Genomic DNA, 19,039 nt, shown 5'->3' with positions numbered 1-19,039 from the left:
AGCAGCATGCCGCAACTACCTAAACGGCAGAATCAGCCACAGCGCGCTCCGCATCCTCCGCTCAAGTGGCAAAACCGTCAACAACCAGGCCAAACACACGATAGTTTGGGTGCTGGGACATACCGACATTACGGGAAATCAGGAGGCCGATAGGATAGCTCGAGGGCACGCAACAAACCGAGCATCCAACATTCCCGACCCCACTGAGGAACCCGAGCCGGTAGCCCAAAGCTATTCAGAGATACTCAATTACTACAGAGGCATCAGACGAAAATACCCATCCCCTCACAAACAACTAAACCGAGAAGACGCCGTAGCATGGCGACAGCTACAAACGGGAACATTCCCGTGCCTAAACATGCTAAGCAAGATCTACCCCACGCAGTACGAGAGCAAGTGCCCATGGTGTGGAGACAAACCAACCCTATATCATACCACATGGGCTTGCCAGAAAACAGAAGGGCTAGCCATAATAAAAAACCCGAGTGCGGAACAGTGGGAGAGGATGCTATCCAGCGAGAAAGTCCAACAAGGACTAGTAAGGCGTGCACGCAGGGCAGCTACCCTCAGCGGAGCCCTGGACTAGGGGAACCGACCCTGGAGAGAAGATGGAAGACTCCATCTGATGCCGCAAAAATCACTGCAAAATAGAGCATATAAACGTTTTTCATCATCATCATAGAGCGCGCGCCAGCCTAGTAATCGTCATTTCCTCCGCAACAGGAAGTGGGTCGGCTGCGAGCGCCGTCTCTCTGCGACTACCCTGAACTACGGGAACCTCCGCTCCAATGGGAAGACTAGCGACGCGGCAGGCATCTAGTAAAGGAGGCATTGGTGCGAGTCTCCCATGCGACGCCAGCGTGACAGCACGACGACGAACGCGGCGGCACCGCCGTCGTTGCCGCAGTAAGCTGTGACTGTGACAACCTTTTCCAGCGTAAGCTGTGCCACAGACACAGCATACGCTGTGACTGTGCTGCGTGTGCCGGGCAGGCCTTTGACTGCTTTGGCGCGTCGGTCGTTATGAAACCTATTCACCGGATTCCCATTGGCTAATCTAAAAGTTTTCTAAACACTTCAAAAGTATTTCCCACGGTTGTATATTCCAATTGTCAATCACTCCTCTGCCTTGCTTTGGAAACAGCGGAGACGAAAGGCGACTCGCACTTCTATAAAAAGCCCCTGCCGAGGCTTCATTGTGAATTTTGGTTATACGCTAGAAGTTGTTACGTGTCTTCTAGGAAGCGTTCTGCCACAATTTTTTTTCTAATCGGCTCATTAGTAGCCGAGATAGAAGTACTTCAGTGCCGCGAACCCATAACTTAAGGAGGCGAGCTCCACTGCCTAGCGAGACACTCTCTCCACTCGCCCCGTCTAGCCTCCTCAAGCGAAATTCCTTCCCTGCGTTCTCCGACACCGGACCTCGAGGATCGCGCGATGTATACGTCACGGGCCCCGCCTTCATTTTTTTTCTCGCTTTCTTGCAGTGCGGCACACTTCCGGTGATGGCGTCGCGCGCGAGCTGTTGATTTCTAGTCTTGCGCAGCGCATGATTTTGCGCGCTGTGCCCGAGGGCACCTGACTAGCTGTATAATTCAGGGCAACACAAATACTGATCCAGACACAAGCGGATCACAGTGCATGATCCCGGGCTGAAACACGGTAGAGTATTAGATAGTTTAGGTGTCTGCGCGCGTGACTGCACGACGTGGGAACAAGCAGACGAAACGGAAGTACGTCTCTCTTGCTGCAGTGCGAAGTAAAACAAAACGTGTAAACATTCGGTTTGCGCGTTTTATTATTTCTCTAAGCTTTAATTCGTCTATTTAAGCAACATATCAGATAAATAATATGCGTTGCCTTGAATAGTACTCGAAGTCACGTGTCACCACGAGCGACGTCACTTTGATTGATTAGTAGGGTTTTTTGGCGCAAGGGCCAGATGTGGCCAAAGAGCGCCAAGTCGATGGTCTGTACTTCTGAATGATATATGGGTGTTAATTGCGGGGAGTAATGAAACACGGCTGTATAGTGGCCTAAAATATTCGCTAAAAAGCTGAGTATATGCATGTGGTGCGATGTGGCTGTAAAAGGGCCTAAAATTTATTTACTCTAAAGTGCGTAAAATACAGGTATATACATAGTATAAAAAATGACTGTGATTGATCGTTTCTGCGATGACAACAGATGTTTCACAAGATGGGGATGGTCAGTAAATTATGTAATCTGTAGCACTAGTGCCTCAGCAAAGCCTTGAAATCAAGGACTGGGAGGCAGGTGCTCTAGAGAATGTTTTCATTGCAGCTACGACCTCCAAGTGGAGGCCGCGCTACAAGTAGCCTGGCCAAATCACATTTAGGGTGTCAGTTTCAAATAAAAAGTTGAATAGTGATTGAAAAGTAAAAAGGGGTTCATTGCTAAGAAAAAATGCTGGATGTAACGGTATGTGTTGGATATAAGCAGAGGGAAAGTGCTTTTTTCTCTCTGCCTCTATTTCAGTGCACTGGATAAGAACATGAATAACTGTAAGCCTGTTGCCACATTTGCTACATGTCGGAGGTTCGCTTCCCGTCAAAAGGTAGGAGTGAGTGGCGTACGTATGTCCTATTCTTAATCTACACAGAAGCACTTCCTTATGTCTTGTTGTTCTTTCAGTTATCCAGTTCCCTAATTTTGGCTTAATTACGTGTAGCTTATTCAATACTGCATTATCCCATTGGTCCTGCCAGTACTTCCTCAGTTGGTTGCGTAAGAAGGGCTTAAGTTCTTTTGCTGATATAGGTTTATTCATATCCGTTTCATTAAAGGTGACTGACGTTGCACTTTCGTCAGCAGCTACATTGCCTTTTATGCCCCTATGGCCAGGTACCCAACATAGGATGATGTTCTGGTTGTACATTAATGCTAGGCATAGTTGTGTGTATAGTTCATTAAAAACAGGGTTCTTATGTTTTCGTAAACTAATTAAGGCTCTTACTACGCTTAAAGAATCTGTGAAAATGATGGCCTTATTGAGAGAACTTTGTCTGATATGTTTTACAGCTGAGAGTATCGCGTACGCCTCAGCCGTGAAAATACTTGTGTTAGGATTTAGAGAATCCGAGGTGGAAAAAAATGGCCCAAGAGCTCCATACGCAACACCAGCAGATGACCTGGAAGCATCTGTATAATATTCGGGACAGCAGTACTTCGCTTGGAATTCGAGGAAGTGTGATCGTATGTGTGCCTCAGGTGCATGTTTTGTTATTTCGATAAACGAGGTATCGCACTGTATGGTCTGCCAATCCCAAGGCGGTGGAATGCGAGTGGGAGGCATTAGGATATTTTCTGGGAGATGTATGTCTGTTTTTTCTGTCATTGCCTCCAAGCGTAGGCTCAAAGGAGTTCTAATACGCGGGCGGTTACTATAAAGTCTGGCAGCACGCAGGTCGCTAACGATCGAATGGCATGGATGCTCGGTGTCTGATTTTGCCTTAGTGTAGTATGAAAAACTTAAGAATATTCTTCGTAGATGTAAGGACCATTCGTTGGACTCAACGTAGAGACTTTCAACAGGGCTTGTTCTAAAGGCGCCTGTTGCCAGTCTTATACCGAGGTTGTGGACTGGGTCGAGAATCTTTAGCGCGCTGTCTGTAGCGGAATGGTACACGACGGCTCCGTAGTCGAGGCGTGATTGTACGAGACTCTTATACAAGCTAAGCAGACACTTCCTGTCACTGCCCCAGGTTGTTCGAGAGAGCAGTTTGAGGAGGTTCATGGTCTTCAGGCACTTTTCTTTAAGATATTTTAAGTGGGGAATAAAGTTAAGTTTTGTGTCCAGGATGACACCTAAGAATTTGTGTTCAGGGCTGAAAGTTAGTGTTTCTCCATTAAGGTTAATATCGGGTTGTGGTAGTACACTTCTCTTGTTAGAAAATAGGACACATGTGCTCTTTTGGGGGTTCAATTTGAAACCATTCTCGTCCGCCCACCTTGAGAATCTATTCAAGCCAAGTTGTAGCTGCCTCTCGCAAATGCTAAGATTGCATGACCTGAACCCTATCTGTACGTCGTCCACATAGACGGAATAGAAAAGTGTGCGAGGCAAAACGGTGTGGAGGGAGTTCATTTTAACAATAAATAACGTACAGCTCAGTACTCCACCCTGCGGTACACCTGTCTCCTGCAAAAATGGTCGAGACTGTACGTTGCCAACTCTAACACGAAATGTCCTGTCAGAGAGATAGCTTTCAATTATTCTTAGGAGGTTGCCGCGAATGCCCATTGCAGAAAGATCTCGAAGGATCCCGAAGCGCCACGTAGTATCATACGCCTTCTCCATGTCAAGAAACACTGATAACACAAGCTGTTTGTGGACAAACGCTTCCCTGATGTACATTTCCATGCGTACAAGCTGATCTGTCGTCGATCTGCTTTCTCTAAAGCCACATTGATATGGATCTAATTTCTTGTTAATTTCTAGATAATGTACCAGGCGTCTGTTTACTATCTTCTCAAAAACTTTGCATAAGCAGCTCGTCAAAGCTATGGGCCTATAACTATTTGCCAAAGAAGGGTCCTTACCCGATTTCAATATAGGAATTATGATGGCCTCTTTCCAAGCAGAGGGAATTTGGCCGGACGACCATATAGAATTGTAAAGACAAAGAAGCGTTTTTTGTGTTTCAGGCGGCAGATGTTTTAGCATTTCATATAAGATGCGGTCAGAACCGGGGGCAGATTTGTTGCAGCTGTTTAGGGCTGCCTGAAGCTCTGCCATGCAAAAAGGTCTATTGTATGCCTCGCATTTTGTGCTTTTCCGGTCTAGTGGTTTTCCTTCTATTTGCTTTTTGTGCCTTTGGAATGTTTCAGAATAGTGCGACGAGCTGGATATCTGTTCGAAATGTGCGCCAAGAAAGTTCGCCTGGTCTTCCATGCTGTCGCCTTGAGTATTCACCAAAGGCAACGAGTAAGGCTGTCGACCGTTTATTCTATTCACTCTGTTCCAAACCTTTGTTTCATCAGTGTATGAGTTAATTCCCGATATATACTTTCTCCAACTCTCTCTTCTAGCTTGTCGCCGCGTTCTCCGACCCTGGGATTTGACCTGCTTGAAATTAACTAGATTTTCTGCTGTTGGAGAATCCCGAAGTAAAGCCCATGCCTTGTTTTGCTTCTTTCGCGCTTTTCGACACTCATCGTTCCACCACGGAAGACGGCGTTTTGTGGACAATCCACTTGTTACAGGGATACATTTGGAGGAGGTGTCAAGGAGAAAAGCCGTAAAATATTCAACCGCAGCGTCTATGCCTAAAGCACACATGTCGTCCCAGGATAAAGTAGCAAGATTTTTGAACTTTTCCCAGTCAGCTGAGTCAGTTCTCCATCGAGGTAGTTGTGGAAGGCATTCATTAGACATTGGTGTGCTTAGAACCACAGGGAAATGGTCACTCCCGTAAGGGTTTTTAATAACTTTCCATTTAAAGTGGGGTAGAAGAGTTGGAGATGCAATGCTAAGATCTATTGAGGAGTATGTTTTGTTTGCCAGATTGTAATACGTGGGCTCCTTCCCATTCAAAAGACATGCCCCTGAAGAAAAAAGGAATTGTTCAATCAGGCGACCTCTCGCGTCGCAGCGCGAGTCGCCCCATAGGTTGCTGTGTGCATTTAAATCTCCAAGCACAAGATATGGTTCGGGTAACTGATCTATTAATGTTTGGAATTCTTGTTTGTGAAGCTGAAAATGCGGCGGTATGTATAAAGAGCAAATGGTTATCAGTTTATTTAAAAGTACAGCACGAACGGCCACTGCCTCAAGGGGTGTTCGTAGCCGTAGGTGTTGACAGGCTATAGATTTGTCAGCTATGATGGCTACGCCGCCGGATGATGCGAGGGCATCATCGCGATCCTTGCGAAAAACAACATACTGACGTAGGAAGTTTTTATGATTGGATTTCAAGTGAGTCTCTTGGACACACAGCACTTTTGGAGTTAGTTCTTTAAGGATTTCTTGGATATCATCGAGGTTGCAAAGCAGGCCTCTGATATTCCACTGAATAATCAGTGTATCCATATTAAAATAAATGTAGTGCTATGTGTCAAAGAGGGCTTGATTTAGCTTACAGCGCCCTTTTGAGGCCCTGTAATTGGAGTTTTGTCTTTCCTGGAGCGGTCGACAATGTCGCGCCGCTCCTTAGGCGTCAACTGCGCCTTCTGACTGGGTGTTGTGTCCATGGCCTCTTGAGAGGCACTGGACACGCGCTCTTGCGAGCGGTGTGTTTTACGCGAAGGCCTTGTCTCTAAAGACAAGGCCTTGGAGCCCACCGTCCTGGTGGTTGGTGGGATTGTCTTGACCTCGGAGCTGGGCTGACTGGTGCCAGCACCAGCAGAGGCCTCCACTGTGGACAAATTCGGGAGAGGTAGGGCAGCCTTCGCTGCTCCCACCGTGGGGGCGGGTGGCGTTGCCGCACGCTCGCTATGCGTGGCGCTGGCGTCCGCCAAGTGCCGTTGTGGTACTGCCCCCCGACGTACCACTTCGGCGAAAGATGTGCTCTGTGCAAATGTTGGTGAGATGCGTTGTCGTGCTTCTCTGAAAGTTATGTTTTCTTTTACCTTTATCGTAATTATTTCTTTTTCTTTTTTCCAGACAGAGCATGATCGAGAATATGCGGGGTGGCCACCGTTGCAATTGCTACAACGGGGCTCAGCCTTACAGTCATCTGCGGAGTGGTCATTGATGCCGCATTTTGCACATGTTAGCCGCCCTCGGCAGCTCTGGGAAGCGTGGCCAAACCTCTGGCATTTAAAACAGCGTCGCGGGTTGGGGATGTATGGTCGTACTCTGAGTTTGGTATATCCAGTTTCTAATGTCTCTGGTAGTGTGCTAGAGCCAAAGGTAATAATCAGGTGCTTAGTTGGCAGTTCCTTGTTGTCACGTCTAATTTTTATTCTTTGTACACTTATTACGTTTTCACCTTTCCATCCTTCCAGGAGTTCTTCATCGGTCAAGTCCATCAAGTCTATGTCAGAGATTACGCCTTTGGCTGTATTCATGGTTCGGTGTGCTGTCACACTGACAGGGATGTCTCCAAGTTGTACAAGGTTTGTTAGCTTGTCGTGTTGTGCTTTGTCTTTTAGTTCTAGTAACAGGTCCCCACTGGCCAGCTTGGTGATCTTATAGCCGCCTCCAATGGTCTCTGCGAGATGCTTCGCGACAACGAATGGTGAAATAGTTCTTGCTTTCTTGTCGGGTTTGTCACTGTGGACAACATGAAATTTAGGGAAAGTCTGAGTGCCTTTTAGAAAAAACTGAAACGTAGCATCGGTGCGCCCCCTTTTAGAGGGACGATCGGTACAGAAGGGGTTGGAAGTTCCCATGAAATGTGTTGTGTATTCAGCGACGATGCCAGTCACCCACCACCGAGCCCAACAAGGGGACACGGCAGGGTATGCGGTGAAGCAAACCCTACCATGCCAACTGTACATCGTCGCTATAACCACATATGTTATAACCAAGGTAGGTCATAGCACACCAGGTTAACCCTAGCCGCCAGGAAAGTTGGAAGTTATCAGAAGAAAAAGAGGACAGGAAAGACTAAAAGTGAGAGAGAAAGACGAAGGTGTGCGAAGAGAGAGACAGGAAAAGGCGACTGCCGATTTCCCCCGGGTGGATCAGTCCGGGGGTGCCGTCTATGTGAAGCAGAGGCCAAAGGGGTGTGTTGCCTCCGCCGGGGGGCCTTAAAGGTCCAAACACCCAGCATCGGCTCAACCCCCAGGATCCCCTTTTCCCCAGACACGGCTAAGCCGCGCACGGCTACACGCGGGAGGGTCCAACCCCCATGTGCTCGGGTCCGTGGTGTCGCAACACACCAAACGCCTGCTTGCGCAGACGCCCCTGCGGGGGCGACGTCACTTTGTATGTTTCTGTGAAATGGACTGATACAGGTAGCGGCTTTGTGAAACGCCAAATCACTTTCGTGTGCATAGATAAGTTCGCAATTGTCGCTTGATCGCTGAAGACACCTCAGCTACCTTGCGTGGAACTGAACACCCGTGGGATACAGTTTAGAGCTTCACAATATCTACCGTGTTCGGGAATAGTCGTGGCGAAAAAGAAAGCACATGCAGACCAAGGTGAAAATAACATTCAAAACCTTGATGTTTTGGCCCACGCAGAGAAGCCTTGTTCACAATGAAGGTTCTGAACAAGGCAACGCGATAAGAATATTGTAACTGATTGTGAAAAGGGCTGCCAGGTTGGGATCGAAACGTCATGTTTTAGTTAGTCTTTTCACCTTCGACAGCGTCTACTTTCTTTCTTCTTCGGCGTGGACATGTGTATTTACGCCACAGCTGACAGGCACTCGAATGTTGTTCGAATCTCGCTTTTGCGAGAGTGGCACCCTAATGAGGAGACTTCATTCAAGGTAATTAAAGAGGTTGACTGGTGGGCATCTGCACGTGAGGGGGGGTGGCAGCAGGCGCTGTAGACAATGGGATAAAACGGAGGACAGCTTCGATACGAACAAAATTAACCTATAAATACGAAAGAAAGGCCAAATAAATGGAGAAAATTATCATCGAATATTAACACGAAAGGATCTGAAAGAGCATTCACCAGACTCGACTTGCAGTCTCCACCACTGGTAATCGACCGCATTCTTCTTGAGCTGCTGTACCAGAGGCTTAGGCAGTATACCGTGCAGCCCCATCATCCTGAACTTCCTCATAACATCCTTCTCCTTTTTCACATTTGCCTCCCTTCTTCCCCGAAAGCCCTTTCCTAGAGTGCTGTAGCAGCCTAGATGTACTTCACAGATAACATTCACAGACGTCCACATATGATTGACCCAGACGGTAAATTCTGTTTGCCCCCGAAGCTTACACGGAGCAAAACATCATTGCTACACAGGATTCGGCTCGGCGTTGCTTTCACCCGTCGCTACGCACACTTCATCGGCCATTCGAACAGCCCTGATTATGTACACTGCCAGAGGCCCGAAACACTGCAACACGTACTGTGCGACTGCCCAGCATATATGCTGGAGCGAAGGACGCTAGACAGTTTCCTAGCCAGCGTTGGCAGACAACTACGTCTGTCGGAGGAAGCTATCCTCGGCCCATGGCCTGACACTGCAATTTCAATGCGTGCAACAAAAGTATTGTTGAAGTTCCTGCAGGACACCAAGCTCGACGAGCGGCTCTAGTGAGGCAACTGTCTCATGTACATAAGCACTCACCACTTCTCTTATCATCATCATCCATCCCAATACTTTCACTCCCCTTCCCTCTTCTCCAGTACAGAGTAGCAGACTAGAGCGCACTAGCTCAGGTCGACCTCTCTGTCTTTCCTATCAATAAATTCTATTCTATTCTATTCTACTTCACTCCGGTTACAACTCCAATTTTCTGCCATTAACGATCTGGCGCTCTCACTCCTGAAACATGCTCTGCGTTGCTCTCAACTCATGACGTGTAATGGGCCAAACAAAAAGTTACGCTGCAACGCGAGCCCTTGTTTACAGATGACTAACATTGCAGGCAGACAGTCCCTTCCATCGCGTCGTCACCTCTTCTTTTCCCTGTTTTGCGCTGTTTGCCGCTGTAAGGTGCCCTGTTTTTTGGAAGAAGGTCTCATTGGCATGGGCCTCGACAACGCTTGATCTACTACAAGCGCATGTAAACGCAATTGATTGCAAACGACCCAGAAATGTCTATAATTTTAGTACTACTAATACAGATTTAAAGGCAATTATCTACATTTCTATCGCTTTACCTTCTTCTTCTGCTCTACTCAGAAGATGATGACGCATGCCCCGAGCAAGAGAATAACCAAGCGTTATAATTTACGCGTAAATAAAACCATTAAAGAAGGACAAGTGGGAGTGTTATTGCTTTGTTGATATAAGCGTTATTGCTTTAATTAATGTGACTTCTGGTTTGATGCCTACAATACCTCATAATATAAGCTACCCTGCAACTTCCTCGTCTACCTCCACACACTTGCCGAGAAATCGTAAGCTACTAACCTAGTTCTGTCCATCCCACTGATCTGTAGCGTGCCGCCTGTAATAGAGATCCATACCTTGTGGGATTCGTCACTGTATTGAGTATACTTATAGCTAAACCATACGGGGAACACGAGCCCACCTACGCGCTCACGAGAGCGCGCGCTTACGTTGCGAAACCGACGAGCTCGAGCAACTGCTACGGTCGAGCAAAGAGGACGACAAAGAAGTGCGTTCGGTGGCGTTCTTTCCTTTCGGGGTGGCTTCTGAAACCAGGGAACAGCGTTTTCTTTTAGTAGCAAGTGCTGGAGAGAACGGAGTCGAGTTCGCTCGGTGAGCAGACATTGCCCGTTTACGGCAACGTGCCGCCGCGTCCAACGACATTCGCCTCGTTTTTTAAACGCAGGGGAAGCAGCCGGACGAGCCGCTGATCCAGCTCCACTCTAACAAGTCGTTCCAAGGCGACAACAGGAAACAGCCGCCGACCGAAGTGAAGTCTTAACTTACGTTTGGGAGTCCACGTGGGAGCCTTGTTCACGGGAGTCATGTCAGTCGATTTAAAACCAGGAATTTCTACCATGGTGAGTAGGCATCACATTGAGACAGTCGTTTCACGGGCATTGTTGTGGATCGTGCTTTTTAAGCCATCGCTATTATTTGAGTGAGCGTTTACTTACTGGCAATACTTAGTGTACGTTACGTCACGCATAGTGATAAGCTTGAATTTGATGTGGTACGCACCAGCGAGTGTCTTCTTAGGCAATATAAAAAAAAACGTCAAACTACTTTAAAAACGCCCTGCTAAGTAAACGTGCGTGACTGGCTTGAAAGGGGTCAATGAATCACAATTATAGCGATAGCGATTATACGGACATACCGAGCAAGTTTTTCGCCGTCGGCGTTGGCGTCCCCGTGGAGCACCGTATATATTAACGCGATAGCGTTAAGGAGCTCGTGTCGCAGAAAAGCCGGTGTCGTCGGCGTCGGCGTCCGCGGCGCTGACCGTGAGCGATAAATCACGGCAGGCGCTTCACAAATAAAAAGCAACTTCCAAGATTGGCTCGGTGGGAATCGAACCAGGGTCTCCGGAGTGTGAAACGGAGACGCTACCACTCAGCCACGAGTTCGATGCTTCCAAGCGGTACAAACGTGCCTCTAGTGAATGCGGTGTTGCCTTCGAAACGAGCCGTGGAAAGTTATACTGCGGTGTATATCGGTAATTATGAACATGTAACGTACAGAAGTCGCAATTACACGAGTTGCGAAGTGCGTTTCCGCTGCATTTCTTCTGCGCTTTCCGCACACGCAGAGCCGTCTTGCGGCAAACACAGAAGACCCCCTCCTCTCAATGTACGGCGCTGCCCCGACAGGAGGCGCGCCGCGCGCGCATTGGGACCACTGCCAGGCGCGTCGCGGTCCCGACTCCCTCTCCCCTGACGACGCTTCGCCGTGCTCCCGGTTGCAGAATCAAGCGCCGTTCCTTTCTTTAGATTACTATCTATCTCTCTGCCCGTGCCGATCACGACTGTTTTGCTGGCGTAGATCGTTTCCCCTCCGAGACAGCGAGTTCTTTGGTTCGTTCCGTTCGCTCAGGCGCACGTTTCGTTGCCGTGCATTGCTCGACGCTCACCGCGTGATAGGTGGGCGCTAAGTCCGATGCGGGGCGCATCGTAAGTGATCGCTGTGCCGTAGCGCATTGTCTTATACCCCTTGGCGGGTCGACGGGAACGCTGTCGCGTTCCACTCTTGAAGGCGAAGCTTAAGCGTCCTCCAATTTTTTAAGGTGTATGTATGCTACATGCATATTCATGCCGTATTTGAGAGTTATATTGATACACTATTCAATCAATAATGTTTCTAATACTCATATCCTACCGTGCTCATACCAGGCCTTACGTTCTTGACTTTGATTTTGATAATGGCAGTCCGCAAACAATATTAATAAAAAACAGCATTCTACGGGCACACGTTTTAAGTCTTCTCAGATTGGTAAATATTAAGAAAATTACATACCAGTGTAACTTTCTTGCTGTTTTTATTTTTCACGATGGCATTACTCATGCGAACATATTTATCAAATATTCCTTGTCATTTTTGTTCTGTGGTCCTATTTTCGGTATGATTACACTTTACGCATTTGTCGAAACGAGTGAATTGTATGTAGTTTGCAACGTCAGGTATCCTTCAACATCTGCGTTCCCCGATGCTGATACCTGTCAGAGATACACGGGGTGAGAGCTTCGCCAAGCTGTCTAAAAACAGCTTTCTTTTTCTCAGTCTTCATCTTCTTTATTGTGCGTCAAAAAACGAAGTTCTACTTTATCGAAACTGTTGTTACAGTAAAAGCGGCCATTCTTTGGCATTGTAGCAGCCTAAATAACAAATACACGTCAAACCTATTATGCGCCTATAGTGGCCCTTCAATTACACAGAAGGAAGCTTTTTCTATCCTTCTCAATATATCCTCGTTCGCAGTCAAGCACACGCTCCGAAGGTTGGTCCAGCCGTAGGAGGTCCGACACTCAAAGTCGAACGGAAACAACGTCCGGCACCACGACCAGCAGCGCGTCTGCCGCTTCGTCTGGTGAACCGTCCGGCTTCACGCCCGGAATTCCGCCCAGCGTTCTCATGTTTTCGGGCACCGCACCAAAGTCTCAGTCCTGGCCCATCACGGACAAATCAAAGACCTCGGATTTGAAAGAGCGCTTCGAGCCGTGAGTTCAACTTGACAGCAAACTTTTAGCGTGCGAAATAGAAATTCTGCATATAGCCGCAACGCAGGCAGTGTGTCATATATTAGGTGCATGAAATGGGTCAGTGGCACAAGGAAACTAATCGTCATTGTCAGAGCCACAGTGGTCCAGTTCTCCTTGACGTTGCAGTGGTACGGTAAACTACCAGTACAACGCACGTGAGTGGATAAAAAAAAAGCATCAAGCCTTTGAAATGTATCGACAGTGGTACTCCGCAGCAGTGGATAGTGGAGGTGTGTACCCAGTCGTTATGAGCCTCCTATAACCGTGGTTGAAAAGGAGGAAAGAAACTTCGTGTTGTGACGTCATCCGTTCATCGGATTGCCTGCACATCAGAGCAACTTGAAACGTTTCCCACAATACGACAGAATATGGGCACTCAGGGACAACCAGAATCCTTGTCAGCGATGAAACAACGGCGGGTGCAACTAAGACGGCAGGTAAAGGTGCTGCGCAGGCACGTTGCTTGTATGGAGGCGAAATGGGTCACTGTGGTAACACCAGGCTAACAATCTTTGATGGCGTTCTATGGCGGTAGCAGTGTTTTGGAGGTAACTCTGCTCATTTGAAACTTAGTGCCATACGCAACGTGTAGGGGATGGTGGGTCCTCACGAGCTTATTGGAAGCCAAAAAGACTATACAGTATCCCACTAAATTTGCTAAAAAGAAGCCTTGTGCTAACATGAGAGCATTCAGTAGATAGAGTTGCCTAATCTTGGTGCCTGCGGCTCCAAACGTTCTCGTGACCTTGCCTATCGCGCTTTATCTTTTATGCGAAGCATACTAGCCGCAGAACCACGCTCTTCCTTGCTGCGCCGCGCAGCTACCATATGACGTCATAACAGCTGCAAAAGTGGAGGCTCAACTCGTGCGCTCGCTTGCGGCCGCGTAGCTACATAGCCGGGTCTCAGCTCGTGCGCTCGCCTGCGGTCGCACAGATGGCACTGCGGCCTAACTCGCGCTCCTCCCGCTAGGGCACTGACGTCACAACAGCTGCAAGCCGGGCTCAACTCTTGCAAGATGGGCTGGGTGGGAATCGAACCAGGGTCTCCTGAGTGTGAGACGGAGACGCTACCACTGAGCCACGAGTACGATGCTTCAAAGCGGTACAAACGCGCCTCTAGTGAATGTGGTGTTGCCTTAGAAACGAGCTGTTTCTAAGGCTCAGGCGTGCGTCGCTTGCTCAGGCGTACATTTGGTTGCCGCGCCGAACGCTGCGTTGCTCGACGCTCCCCGCGTCCAATGCGGGGCGCGTCATCGCTGCGCCGTAGCCCATTGTCTTACACCCGTTGGCGGGTCGACGGGAACACTGTCGCGTTCCACTCTTGAAGGCGAAGCAGAGTATCGCATGAGTTGTTTCTTCGTCTAGCCGAACCAAATATAGCCAAGCAACAGCAGTTCACCAGGCTAAACAGTGGTTCAACAACTAAAATAAAGGCTAGTATGCTTCGCATCCTGGACTTGACCTTAGCTAAGCCACAGCCATTTTTTTAATTGAGCAAGCAAAAGTAAACTCATGACGACAATTATTTTTCGGCGCACAGGCACACAAATTAGGAAGTACCGTTTCAGCTAGGTCAATCTTTTGAATACACATGCCACGCATTTATTTTTTATGACGTAAATAAAATTCGACTTTATCTGACAGGATTGTGTGTTGCCAATAGATAAGTCCGATAAACCAGATGCCGCTTATATCGTGTTAAACTTTCGGCACTTCATGCGAAAAACCTTAAATACGTTGCCACCAACTACAGTGGAATTTGCAACCTTTATACTCTTCCAGATTTTGCCATTTAAATATGCACGTAACACAAATTATCTACTTTAAAAACATGTAAAATCAGGAAGTGCGGGAGCCCTACGCAAGAAAGCCCCGCGGATGTCGAAATCAATCCGGCGGCCCACGTTAGGCGTAACTAACACTGCTACGTGTGCTTAACGATGATTCCTATCTAACTAACACATCTGCGGGCTCGCTACTGTGTATCTGCCATATGTGGGGATGCGCAACTCCCACGCGTTCCCTGATATGTTGTTTTCCCGCATAGCTCCCGTCTCTTCTAATCCGGCTTCGCCCCGTGGCTTTAAGGCTTCAGTCGGTATGCTTGCAGGGTAGTACGAGATATAGCACGATGGATGGATGGATGGATGTTATGAGCGTCCCCTTTGGAACGGGGCGGTGGGTTGCGCCACCAAGCTCTTGCTACTATACTGCCTAATATTCTACCTAGGTTAAAAAATGAAAAAAGAAAAAAAACACTATGAACTACCACGCCTAAATTTTCTGATCCCCTATTGCGAACTGTGCTTTTGTACGTCTCCGTCTTTTGTCGTTTCCCTACTTTTCTTCCACCAATCAACGAGTGTTACGCTGCTAGCGCCACCTAACGGCGGGGTTCGTCGGGCGCGACAGGGAGGAGGCTCTTTTTCTTTGTCTCGGCTTCGGTAAGCGGCGCGGACGTTCCGCGCATGCGCCGATCCATGCGAGGCCATCTCGCGAGACCTACCTCGGAATGGACGAACACGATCGTTCGAATGCGCCACGGTTCGCGTGACCATACGCCCTAACGACCAGGCCTTGGTGTCCAGCACGGGGCAAACATATTCGCTCGCTATCCGGTCGCGGTGAGTCGGACTTCCGCGATTTGTCACGCGCCCGTCGGCATGTTCTGTGCACAGCAACTCGGCTAGCAGGCATTGGTCTACGAAATGTGCAATAAATGCCGTTGTGATTGTTTGAACTACTGTCTTGTCGTTCCTTTGTCCCAAGAGCACGGGTAAGAACCCCACACACATGATGCGAGAAATCTTAAATATCATCGTAAAAGAAGGTAAGGCGCTGGGACACGGACACAAGAAAAGATAACCAAACGACAGAAACGCCGACTATCAACGGAAGGGCGCACCGTGGTGGAAACGAAAGCAGACGCAAACCATATCTGCGCATGCTCATGCATGGTAATGCCACTTGCAAATCAGGCACACGTACGGCCCTACGCGAAAGAAAAGTGTGTGGGCATTTCATTTATTCTTTATGCGAGTTGATCGAAGGCTGGATCACGCATGCGTTTCCACTTCTATCGATATGCCAGACTTCCACCATTAGACGCCTTACCATATTTCACGATGGATACCTACCAACTAGCTCAACTTTCTGCAGTTGTACACTTAAATACCACGTCATTATTTCTACGAGTCTTCCTTAGTGAATTGTTCTAGACGGACAGCGTTAACATTGCTGCACCCTTCCCCTTTCCTGGTGTTTTCAGTTCTTCCCGGACCTCCCAGGCCCATAGTAGGTCACGTGGGCACCCCCTGCAACGACTCCACTCTTTTCCTGGGCGAGGCCGACTGCGTGGAGGGCGTATGCCGCTGCCATGGCACTGGGTGTCGCGTAGTGAACGACGTCTGCGTCTATTCCACCACGCCGGCGACGAAGGAGGAGGAGCCTACCGTCTTCCAGGTGAATATTATGGAGCTTCGAAATATATTGAGAGTGCAGAAACATCTAAAGTATACAAGCCTGACCTCGTCAGCTGCAAATACAGAGATCATTTCATTGGGCATTCACCGGACGGAGTTTGGTGCAATTTCTTGACATCAAAAAAGAATGGGCAAATGAAACCTATGCCATCTGCTAGCTGCATATTTTCCTCTTTTTTTCCGTTTAGGTCTTTCGCTCTCTCTCTCTCTCTCTCTCTCTCTCTCTCTCTCTCTCTATATATATATATATATATATATATATATATATATATATATATATATATATATATATATATATATATATATATATCCAAAATAGCAAAATGTGATTACCGCGGGTGATGTCTGAACGGCACGGCTACGCGCTCCGCTGTTTGCGTTTCATTTTACACTAATGGCACTCGTGGCGTGACGCGCATACTGTGCAGCGGTTAGACCTAGCTTGTGTAAGATGCGCATCATGCCAATGTTTTCAATAAAGAAAACAGTGCCGGCTTCATGCGGCGCTTATGAACTCGTCTGTGTACTCATACCTTTCTGTAGCAACCAAGGGGAAGCTACAGGGTACGAGCGTATACGACCTACGCGTGTATACGCTCTGTAGTTCGGCTGATGGCGGTTTCGATTTCTTGGACCACATGCTGAATCAGCGCAGCTTCCACACGCGACGGTTTCGCATTTGCCCAGACGCGGAAGATAAAAGCCCAAAAATAAGTCAAATTTAAAAGTCAGTGCCATATTTCGTGTTTGTTTGCTGTTATGAATAAAATCCGGATCCGGATCATGAGACTGAAATAATCAGAAGAATAAGAATGGGCTGGGGCACCTTTGGCAGGCATTCTCAGATCATGAACAATAGGTTGCCATTATCACTCAAGAGAAAAGTGTATAACAGCTGTGTCTTACCAGTACTCACGTACGGGGCAGAAACCTGGAGGCTTACGAAAAGGGTTTTGCTCAAATTGAGGACGACGCAACGAGCTATGGAAAGAAGAATGATGGGTGTAACGTTATGGGATGAGAAAAGAGCAGATTGGGTCAGGAAACAAACCCGAGTTAATGACATCATAGTTGGAACCAAGGAAAAGAAATTGGCATGGGCAGGACATGAAATCAGGAGGGAAGATAACCGGTGGTCATTAAGGGTCACGGAGTGGATTCCAAGGGAAGGGAAGCGTAGCAGGGGGCGGCAGAAAGTTAGGTGGGCGGATGAGATTAAGAAATTTGCAGGGACGACATGGCCACAATTAGTACATGACCGGGGTTGTTGGAGAAGTATGGGAGAGGCCTTTGCCCTGCAGTGGGCGTAACCAGGCTGCTGCTGCTGCTGCTGCTGCTGATGATGATGATGGTGATGATGCTGATGAATAAAATGCTTGTAGACTAATGCTTTTAGAATAATTGCTTTCCTCGTCCACAGCCTATATTTTCGCAAAAGAGAATATGAGACTTGTTTTTTCTTTTCTGCAGCGCTCTTGTACGTGCTTTTCCTGTATACCTTTCTTTATTGCGCAAGAAATACTGAGTATAATCAAAACAAGATCATCACTACAACCCGCACTGTCATCTTTATCTCGAGCATACACACGTTAACTCAATATACCGTTATTTTGACTTCAGCCGAAGAAACACACCATAATGCCCTACGTCGCTCCAGCTTGAGATTAAACAGGGAGATTTCAGCGCAATGATAAAACCTGCTGGTTCATCCATCCGCTAAAGATGACTGGCGACCTTAATGCAATTAGCGATCTATGTTGCGGTTGATGCATTATTGTGGATGGCTTGTTTTAAATAGTGGTTATAAAGGCGTCGCATACCCGTTGACACATATCACTGCGATCCAAGTTGGCATCAGATTTGCTTATCGAAGGGCACCACATTGCCCGGCATTTTATACACAGGGATTTAAATTGATTGGACAGATGGTTTTTGAAGCTGATTGCCTCTGCACCGCAGCCCGACACTCTGCCCATTTGACCAAGGGCTACCAAGTTACTCAAGTTAAAGGGAAGCAGTTTGGACGCGGGCGTTCATGCATACACAAAACGAGATATAACGCAAGCACAATTAGGTTCCCAAAAAATTCCTAATAGCAATAATATATTCCCTGTCACTTGGTCTTGCAGGGGTTCAAGCGCGAAGACCCTCCCATCGACGGTGCGGTTCTCGTTCGTGCGTACCGTACGTCTAGGCACCACTCTGTCTAATAATACCAAGGCTGTGGCTGCGTCCGTGATCACAGGAGACGGCGTCGGACTGCACCTCGGAGACGGACGCGAGTGCCCGAAACGGGGAGCACTCGCGTGTGGCACCATGGCGCCGAATGCCACTGCCCAATGGGATGAGGAGGAAGCGGTGCAGAAGCGGGAAGCCCAAGCGGAATAGACATTTGCTCGGGACAGTTCAATTCGGCAAATTTTAACGCGCGCGAATTTGTGACCGCCAAAATGTTGTAGAATTTAAGTTGTATAGCATATTTGTAAGTTTTTCGCTTTTATTTTTTTGTAACTGGATCAAAGATCTGTTTCTGTCGCAGGTCTTGATTCAGTTTCTGTCGCAGGTCTCGAAATAAAGATTAATTTTGTCGAAATCTCGGCCTTTTCTTCTACAGTGGTATAGTGCTTAAATCACGAACGACAACAATAGCTGCGACAGCAACGAGTGGACTTGTACATTTCCCTTGCATGTTACCGTGGTTGTTTTTGCCTTATTACCACGGTAGTGTTAAGGGCCCAGTGTCGCAGAAAATCGGGCCTCTGCATCCCGTATCCAGTGTCGGACGTCGTTTCGGCAAAAAAAAAATTTGAACC

The 19,039-nt window shown here is 47.8% G+C and overlaps 1 protein-coding gene across 1 annotated transcript; it reads left to right on the top strand.

Annotated features, from left to right (window-relative positions):
- The first annotated feature begins 10,185 nt into the window (after positions 1 to 10,185).
- LOC135921197 (uncharacterized) lies at positions 10,186 to 18,820 on the top strand. Its single transcript, XM_065455512.2, has 5 exons — positions 10,186 to 10,319; positions 10,393 to 10,567; positions 12,462 to 12,700; positions 16,013 to 16,206; positions 18,356 to 18,820. The coding sequence occupies exons 2-5, from the start codon at positions 10,532 to 10,534 to the stop codon at positions 18,418 to 18,420; spliced, it is 534 nt and encodes a 177-aa protein (XP_065311584.1). The 5' UTR covers positions 10,186 to 10,319; positions 10,393 to 10,531; the 3' UTR covers positions 18,421 to 18,820.
- Positions 18,821 to 19,039: the final 219 nt, after the last annotated feature.

Source organism: Dermacentor albipictus, chromosome 5, assembly GCF_038994185.2.
Source record: "Dermacentor albipictus isolate Rhodes 1998 colony chromosome 5, USDA_Dalb.pri_finalv2, whole genome shotgun sequence".
Lineage (NCBI taxonomy): Eukaryota > Metazoa > Arthropoda > Arachnida > Ixodida > Ixodidae > Dermacentor > Dermacentor albipictus.
Note: the sequence above shows the minus strand (reverse complement) of the source record. Positions and strands in the feature narration are given on the sequence as shown.